This window comes from Aulonocara stuartgranti (genome assembly GCF_965226115.1).
Source record: "Aulonocara stuartgranti genome assembly, chromosome: 7".
Taxonomy (NCBI): Eukaryota; Metazoa; Chordata; class Actinopteri; order Cichliformes; family Cichlidae; genus Aulonocara; species Aulonocara stuartgranti.
In genome coordinates, this window is record NC_138945.1 from 53837576 (window position 1) to 53847500 (window position 9925).

At 42.5% G+C, this 9925-nt stretch overlaps 1 protein-coding gene across 4 annotated transcripts in view; it reads right to left on the reverse strand.

Moving 5' to 3' along the window:
* The window catches only part of reln (reelin), a 138469-nt gene that overhangs the window by 65745 nt on the left and 62799 nt on the right, over positions 1–9925 (reverse strand). The window contains exon 1 of one of the 4 annotated variants that reach the window (XM_082538976.1): positions 867–1249. The exons of the other annotated variants lie outside the window; for them this stretch is intronic. Coding sequence (XP_082395102.1) covers positions 867–1053 — 187 coding nt within the window. The 5' untranslated portion in view covers positions 1054–1249. Of the gene's footprint in view, positions 1–866; positions 1250–9925 lie in introns of those variants that run through there. 4 annotated transcript variants of the gene reach the window in all.

Consider the following 9925-nt stretch of genomic DNA (forward strand, 5'->3'; position numbering starts at 1 on the left):
GTGTGTGTGTGTGTGTGTGTGTGTGTGTGTGTATTTGTGCAGAGCTTCAGTTGTATCACTGCATAAAATTTATACTGAAGTGTATGTGCGCGCCATGGTACAAACAAATCTACTTATCACTGCTGTCGGTTAAAAAGCTCAGGAAAAACGCCAAGGACCGGGCATTGATTTCTGCACCCAAATGGGACATCCCAAGATTCCCCCCCACCCAAACAAGCACAGTAACATCATACTTTTCAACTTCAAACTGAACAGCCGTCAAAGCAACACCATTTACCGCGCTTTCACGTGAAAACATATTGTGCTGTTACGTGTAAGTACACGTGCTGTGTGGTCCTAATGTGTCAGATTTATGAGCTGTTCAGCAGCGCAGCCTTTAACCATGCTAAGGAGGTGCTGGTATGTAATAACAGAATGCGATTTAATCACCTCGTAAAGCTATTATTTTGAAATCACCAACAATTTCTCTGCGTAATGGGCACAATTTACTTCTGAGCACAATCATGCACACAAGGAAATAAACACACTATTAAACCTTTACTGCTGATATACAGAGGAGATGAAATTGTTCCTGTGCAGCCCTTATCCCTCTGCACGATTTTGCATAAAATGAGAATCACGATTTTTTGGCTTAGAATTGAGATCACGATTCTCGCACGATTTTCTTTTCCAGTATAAATATTTATTGTATACAGTATAAATTCCAGTATAATTCCAGTATAATAATTCCAGTATACAGTATAAATTCCAGTATAAATATTTCCAGTATAAATATTTATTGCACTTATTAACTGCACATCAACTTCGTAACAGTTGAGACTGAACATAAAAACAATAAATAGACATAAAAACAACAAATGTCTCACATTTTGTTGTTGCTGCAAAATGTTGTACTGCTTGAAATTCCGTCTCCACCGTTGCTCGACGCTGCGTGTATAGAGCAGGTAGTGCAACAATAGAAAAATAGTTGCGGGACGGCACTGTGTAGCGTTTGTCTAGGGTGTTGATCATTTTCCTAAATCCCTCGTTTTGCACAGTGTTGATGGGAGCCATATCTTTGGTCAGGTGATAAGTGATAGCCTCCGTACTTTCTTTGTGCCTGCGGGAGTTCGACGTGTATAGGGAAGCGCTGTATAAGGTTCCCGTTATTGATGTTTGGGTGGTTGACCGGGACGGATTTTCTCCTGTCACTTTCTAGTCATCCCTGACGTGCTCTCCGTTGTTTTTTCCCTGCTAATTTTAGCATCACACGACACAGCTTCTGTATCACGTGGTATAAGGCTCCGCCCTTGTCATTTGTTGAGCAGGAAGAGTGAGCGCTTGTTTTCATGCAGATTACGTCCCGGATCAAAATGCGGTACAATCGTCGTCTTTTTTTTTTCTTTTCTTTTTTTTTTAATCGTTGTCATTTGGAAATGAGATCGTACATAAGTATGAATCGAGATCGCGATTTTCTAACGATTAATCGTGCAGCCCTAGACATACCTATACATCGTTCTGTCTTTTTAACACAAATCCAGACCAGTTTCACTGCTGATATGTGCCACATATTTACCAGCATAGCACAAGGCAGCCAAGGCAACAGGTTTCGCTCTAATTGTTCAATTTTGCTGCAGATTAAGAAAAAAAAGCTTTGATTATGACTGTTGACCCATCATTTGAGAATTCCTTGCCGATGTGCAACACAAGTCTAGCTCTTTAGCTAATAGACACTAGTAGATGGCCACAAAGACAGAAAAAGAGCAGTGAGGTGATGGGACTGAACAGCAGAGAAATCAGCGGGAGATGAAAAGACAAAACTAGCCACCATTTTCACTAAATGAAAAATGATATGCACTTGCCACTCACCACAGAGGTGTGTTTAGAAACTTACACTTCACAAACTCTTGCACTGCAACTCTGAAGTAATGAAAGAAAACACACACAGATTTCAACGCTTTAAAAAAAGGCATAACTTAATGAGAGAATGACAAAAAAAATAGAAGAAATTAAGTATGAAATAGAGCGATTGCTCTCGAAGAGGTAAAGGTACGGCTAAAGAAAAGCAGAGCACTTAGGCTATGGTGAAGATGAAAAGGCAGTCTGATGCACTCCAGGACACAGCAGCACTGGGACTTGACACCGCTCACAGAATTTCTATTCCCACTTGAAAAATACACTCAGGCATAAAAATGCAAATAACGATCTCTTATTCCTTTCATGTCTGGGTGTGGAGAGGCAGAGAAAAATCACTATTATTCGATGTGAAAATCTCAAATGTTCCAGTAAAGCAACAAGCTTTAGTGAACCTGGACAGGAAAAAATAATAGAAGTTCTGACATTCACGATTCGGTCCAGGGAAGAAGCAGAAAAACAGCACGACGGCCTCTTTCGTACCTGTGAAATGAAAATATATGAAAGAAAAAGGCCCTCCTGTGACCTTAAATTACTCTTAACTCAGCTGACCTCTGAGTTCTTTGTTAAATTAGCAGCTGGCAAATACCAAACCTGGTAGAAAAACACCTCCTTTATCGCTGATGATTCCCCTGAACTCCACGTGATAAACCCTTGATGCAGTGTTAATTAAAAAGCATCTTTTACTTTGTGATTGCGAGAAAAGATTTTGGTTGAGCGTTCTAAGCATTCTTTAAAAAAAGATTCAGGACTACTACTTTTTAGTAGAAATCATTTTATGCTTCATTAACTGTGATATTTTATTATCCGCACTGGGTGCTATTATCACGCCATCAGCTACATGCAGAACTCGCCTAATGAGCTGTAAATTTATAAGTGCATTACAAATGCCACCAGTGATGCATTAATGCTGCGCGTTAGCATCAGCAGAGTCCATCTCTAATTCAATAAGCAGCCTCAGGAGGATCTTGAAGGAATACTCCATCCACACATTGTCAGTCAAATACGCACATGCAAATACATGCGCGTTCACACGTTCAAACACATGCAGTTCTTTCACATGTAGATTGGATACTTAAGAGCTGTCGGAAGTGATTAATGGCAAGGGAAGATGACCTGCTAACTCCCACGGTATGACGGGCCAAACCTTGTTTCATAAATATGAACCCACACACACATGCACACGGGCACGCAGTTGCTTATACATGCGCTCCCAAGCGTGCCCACACACGAACTCAATCGCACACACAAAAACACAGGAAATGGGTGTGTCTGGATTTTAGGGGTCACATGTTGGTTGTTGGAATGTCACTCCGACATCCATCTCTGCTGGTAATTGTAGTGAATTTTTAAAGCCATCCATAAAAAAGAAAAAAAGAAGTGGGAAGCTGACCGCCTCTTATTTATTCATGTTCCGTCTGCCCATGTCTCCGCTAACAAAGACTTCCCCACATTTTTCCATTCTAATTTTTTTAATATGTAAACACTTCAGTTCACATCTGTGTATGTCCTATTTAAAAATCTCTCTATTTCTCACTTTGCAAAGCTGATGAGCTTTCCACAGCCAAGCTCGAAACAAGTCAAATAGATGGAGTGAGAATTCTCCCCGATGGAGCAGATGGGCAATCGGTGGCTCAGCCTGGCAGCAAGTTAACACTGTAGGACCAGCAGGAGCCGGTCGAACTGGCATTAGAGATGGTAGTTAGGCTACGTGGCAGAGTTTTGAGGATTGAAAAGGCACCATTCAAACTGAAATGCACATTTACCAAAATCCATACGCACCATTTGACATCTGGTCAGTAGCCATTTGCTGCCTAGCAGATGTCTAATGGTGTCCAACTAAGTGCTTTTTAAGATCAGTTCAAGGCAGTTAAACATGCTTTTCCTGCTATGATTGACACAAAGGCACTTGAACAACGTGTTTAAGCTGCTTCCCTGCCATCAACAGTAAATGCTGTAAACTTGTCTGGCTTGCTTACAGCGCTACAGCGCGCGCACTGTGCATTCAGAATCACAGACATGCATGCGGCTCTGTACGCTTGAACTAACAAGAAACAAGTACAATTAAAATGCATGTGTATGCACAGCAGTTTGCTTAAAGCATTAAAACCCTACAAGGCAGTGTAATGTGCTGTAAAGAGGTTATTCCATTATTTGTCTAGGGATCTTATATTTGTCGCTAAGCACTTATTTTAACAGAGAAAAGTCAGTTTCACATAAAAAGCAGAGATGAATGTTTATCACCTTGCGTATCCTCACTCTCAGACAGATAATAGCCTTGCAACCATCTTTTTACCACTGGCTCAGACTTAAAAAGCTAATGCACAGCACGCCAAATAACTTGGCGAGAAAGCCAATTAAAGGTTCATATTTCACGCAGTAATTCTAACCTGTCACAAAATTATTGGAGCATTAACATGTGTTATTAAAAGCCTGTGAATGTATGGGAATCTGTCAAAAGCTGGAATATAATGCCTCTGTCAACACGTTTCAAGAGAAGGCCACACAATGGCCACATAAATGATACATCACAACAGTAGTGACAGCCTGAGTGGGGACCCCATACGCTTTGTGCTGCTGAATGATCCCATGGGATGTGTGTTTTTTTCTGTGTGTCTGATGTGGTGCATTCACCCCTTCTTCCACAGTGCCATCCTCAGTTGGTCAGTCGGACCACTGCAGGGTCTCGTGGTACATGACAACCCACTCTGCTCTGCCATTGGCCGAAAATGGCATCCATCTTTGCCTTTGCCAATCATGCTACCATGGAGACAGGTTGGCAACTTTGAGGTGGTGGCGGGGGTCCGGCACAGCGTTGCCAGGAGGAAGCTGTGTGTTAATATGGGTGGTGAAAGATGCCAGCGGCCAGGGGGAAAGAGAGTAAGAAACTCTGTGGGAAAATGTGAGGGAAAGAGGCTTGCCACATCAATGAAAGACTTTAAATGGTATTAAAGAACACCTGTGGGGTCTGCTAAGCATCAAATGTGCACTGGTGATGAAGTGCAAAGAGAGGCTTATTGTGCATGTGTTTACATTAAATTAGTTTCCATATCCACACAGTAAAAAAATGTGTTGGAAACACCTGACCAATCTTTGCCCGTGTGCATGCGCTCATAGAGCAGTTTCGCTTTCATTTAGACTTCCATTGTATCTCACAGCATCCATCATCCATAAACTCCTGATGGCATAGCTGCACCCACCCACAAAAACACAAATCTATGGCTTGTTGTAGGAGCTGCCAGTATGGCTCCACCCAGCTGACAAAGAGAGAGAGTATTTTGCAGAAAAAAGCATACGCTCATGTGTTTACATTGTTTAACACAAATACTCAATTGCTTCTGTGAGATGCTCTACATATGCTCCTTGTGTCAAAACTGGTAACTGAAAAGTTAAAGTAAGAAGAAAATAAACATCTAATTCGTTACTTGTGCGCTCCTGGCTTCCTTGCTGTGATCAAGAGCTACAAGCCATGCAAGCATAAATGATAAATGGAGTACAGGAACACCAGTGGAGCATAATAGACCCTCCAGAACTAATGTCCCATAATTGAAATGAATGTTGTTCTGAATCAAACAAGTGTTGTGTGTTTTGGAGCCGCACCTTGTATGATAGATGAGACTTAGACTACTTTACAAAAGCCTAAAAAGCCATATTCACAGGCCCGCACAGATCATACATCAAATGCCTGTATAAGAGTATATTCCATCTACACTGCTGAATACAGTATCTGTTGGATCCAGAATGCTATCAATATTTTGATAAAAATATTTTGGTCCACTTCTCCAGCACTACTTCAATGCGATATGTCCATTCTGGGTGGTTGTTCGAATTTTGAGCAGAGCAGTCACATAGTTTTGCTTTGGAGGAAGCACAGACTAAAATACTGAAATATGAGCTACATCATATTGGATCAGAAAAAAGTGTATGAGCCAAACTTTACCCAAAACCAAGATCATCAGCTGTTTCAGGCTGAGATTCAAAAGCACATAAAAAAAGTGAAACATTTTCAAGTGCTCTCTTACTTCTTTTTAGTCGTATATTTAGACATTAAAGAAGTGAATTAGATCTTCATAAAAACCTGTAATTACACAGAAAAACCACATATCTGCTAGAAGTGCTGTAGGTCCGAGTTCTGGAGGTGAAACGCCATTTTGCATGGATCTATTTTCTTTCATGTTTGACTAACCGTTTGTGTTTGTTATTACGTTGGGCTTATTTGTAGTGATGAAGCTTTATTTCAGTAAACACAAGGTTATAATTATTGATAGGAAGGACAGCCAAAACTATGATAATAAAAGCTTTCCTTTATGTTTTTAATAGAGTCAAACTTCCTAAAATGGGTTCAGTCCCAGGCTCAAGATATGTGTGTTATGTAAACTATGAAGGTGAAGTGGTGCTTCAAGCCCTAAATCAGCAACTGAAAGGCTGAGTGCTGGTGTTGTGGGGCCTGTGAAGCAGCAACCAGTGGAGGACAGCCAGCTTCGTGCCCCAGGAGAGGCTTACCACATTGGGTGGCAAAGTCACTAAACACCCCTTCCCCCAGCCCTGTAGTCTTTGAGCACCATTTTCTTCTTCCAACTCTCCATCCATACATCCATCCATCAGCAAAGCCTATGAGCAGCTGCCTTCTGTGGGTGTGTGTCATTGTAGCTTGGCAGGCACACACCACAGCTTTACCGGCAGGCGCTAGGGCTAATTTGATTTTTAATTCAACACGACTCCTCGGCTAATAGTTTGAGTTGGGGATTAATTAATCTGATTTGACTTGTGCTAATTTCTTGCACCCACGTCCCCGGTCTCCACCCGTCAGTGCAGCAAATAAACAAACCGGTGAGGCCGTGGTCTCGCAGGCCCTGCCCTGACACACATGAGAGAGATAGAGACCTGGGGCGACAGGTGAGGAGCCGACGGAAAAGTAGCGTGATGCCTGTGCTGCCTTTGTATGCATGTGTATGTCGAGTGTGTTGTGTGTAGCTAAATGTGTTTATGGAGGAGGCTGGAGATGAGCCTGGTCTGACAGAGAAGTGCTGGGAGGCAGTGAACTAATCACAGCAACAGACTGGCTCTCGTAAGGAGGGCGAAACAAAGAGAAGGTCAGTAACTATTTTCACAGCCAAAATATGGGTCAGAGTGGATCTGGGTGAGTTCCTCACAGATAACTTGTATATAATGTAAAAGGGAAAAAAGTGGCCATGCAATAGAGCATCCCTGTTCTGTCTCTGAGGCTTTTAGAGGGTAGAGGGCCAAACCCAGGTAGGGCCCTACAGCAGGAAAAAACACACACTAAGTGTCCTCAGCTCACAGAGTCAGATTGAGCACTTCCACTCTTTCTAATACTCAAGGGAACTTTAAAAATGAATAGACCTAAGAGTGCAGCTTGGATGGCATGCACTTTGTGGGGAAGGCTTTGTAAAATCACTTCCTTTCACTTTGCACACCAATACCCACACGCTTGCAAGGTGCTAGTGGTGGCATAGAATTTAAGCAAGATAAATTTCAAAGTCAGCTTGCCTCGAACTTAAAATGACGCAAACCTTCTGCCGTTGACAGAAATGTGTCAATCGGAGCAGTCAAAGCTGTCTCTGTCTTTATTCTATCTTTATTTCTCTCTCATTCGCTCTGGCATGTTACCACCCTCTCTGCATGGCAGAAAATAACATTGCTCTGCTCAAGAGAGACCACACATGGGAGAAACAGCCTACGCCTGCTGCTCTCTCCTGCAGAATAATAACAAAAAAAGATAATAATAATAAAATAAAACTGCCCAACAGCTCGCACACCACTTTGAAATCTCTATCACAGAGAGTCCAGCTCCTGCTCTTCCTCATTCCTGCTCTCTTAGTCAGCCCTGGACCGGATTTACCATACAGCAAAGAAAAGAAAAAATGTTTATAAAAATACACATGAGTTCTCACATGATGAAAATATGAACGCATACACACACACACACACACACACACACACACACACACACACACACACACACACACACACACACATTAGGGCACAAATAGATGCACACAGGCACACATACTGAACACTACACAAATGTAAGCACACCTGGGGAAGCCATGGGAGTTCAAAAAAGCACAGTTTTTTTTTCTTCAATAGAGCTAGTGTACATTCAATGAACCAGTAAATTCCCAGCAGCACCAGCAGTAGTGCTCCTACAGGTCTGCTGCACCATCACACCTGAGAGGCTGTTGGGATGTATGGCCAAACAGCTGTGGCCACTGCTTTAGGTCCAACATGAATCAGTAATGAATCGTGTATTCTGTTTGAATTCTTTAAAGGTGGGCTTGCTTTGGCCTCTAAGGACGCTTTCCACATGGAGAGAAGTTACTTCTGACTTCTGGTGCATAATTACCCAAGCACGCCACTGGATTCTGGGAGTACACAAATGTTTAGCCACCTGTTAGCAGCCTCCAGGCATTGCATATTAGTGGGGGGAATATGTGTTAATAAAAGAAAGGGACAGCCTGGGCGAGAAGGTTGGGGAAGTCCAGTGCCAGCAAAACAGGGAGATTTACAACAAGCCGACCCAGTTGATCTTAAGTGTGATCTGACACGCTGCTGCAGAGAACACAAATAACCTACCATACATAACCCGCCTCCTGACAACTCATTTCATCTTCTGCACTAATGAATTCATCATCAGGAGGGATATGCCTTTGGTGTCCCAGCCCTGAGCAGAGAAGGAGTAATGGCTTAGATAAGTCATCATCATCATTATTAACATCATCACTGCTGCCAGCACCTCCTAGTCTCTGTTTGGCCCATAGTTCAGTAGCAACAGTTTGGGACTGTAAAGTGTCCTTGACAGAGATGTGATAGTCAAACTTTGGTGTTCAAGGTTATTGTGAGGATGCATATCAGAGCAAAGGTGTCACAGATGTGTATCCTATGTATGAGAATCAGCGCGAGTGTGCGTATGTCAATAGAATTTGAATGTGTTTGGGGTATGAATGGATAAGTCGGTGAGTGTGAGAGCTCTTATGGGAGCAAACGAGTGTATATACGTGTGTGTATGTGTGTATTTATGAGCACATGAAGGAGTCTAAGCGGCACAGTCAGGGAGCTGTCAGCAGAGAGCCAGAGAGCACGCTGATCACAGGGCTGCAGTGTGTTTGATGTCTCCTAGGGACTGACAGCTTCTCTCCCCTTGGGAGCCCCTTCTCTCACCCCTTCTCTGCTCCCTGCACCACCCTTTCTCTATATCATTCCTCTTTATCCTCATCTTTCCATAGCATCTCCTTCACAGTCTGTGCCCTGCTCGGGAGGGGTGGGTTTGCGAAAGAACACTTGTGCTCTCGTGGGACTGTTGGTACTGTTTGAGAAAACACAGAGGTTCCCAAACAAGGCTTTGTACAGCAGGAAGCACACCTGCGAGTGTGTCTCCATAAATACTGACATGATGAGCTGCCATCTCTCATAGTCTGACATTCTGGCTGACATTCAATCTGGCTTAGTGGCAAGAGGGGGCTGACAGCTGACCTTCAGCCCCGAGATGGATGAATGTGTGGATATCTGGATTTGAATGCATAATTATGTATATTAAAAAGGAAGAAAATTGTAATATTTTTTCTATTTCAGAACACGTTCTGCTAACCTGCTAATGCATGGGTCATTTTGCAAACAAGATTATATACTATGGGTCAGTAGCAGCTTTATATAAAGTAATTAGCCTGCATGGCACCACAGTCAGATGCCACAATTTGATTTCAGTAGCACTGACGAGTTTTTGGAAGTTCTGGCATTTCTTTCCTTATTTCTTACTCTGTGGTCGCAGCAGCTGAATGGCAATATTTTCCAGCAGAGTGGAAGTTTGTGAGAGCTTCATGCTTCCCAAGTTGGAAAATGAACACGGGAATTAATGGCATATTATTTAGTATGAGGGCTCAGATAGTTGAGGTTAGTATATTCCACTGTATACTATTTGTCATTTTCATGCCCCAGTTGTGCTTTTAAATTATCTGATTTCTGACTGCCATAAAAACTAGACATCAGTGCATCTTTGTAGTGTATGACTATC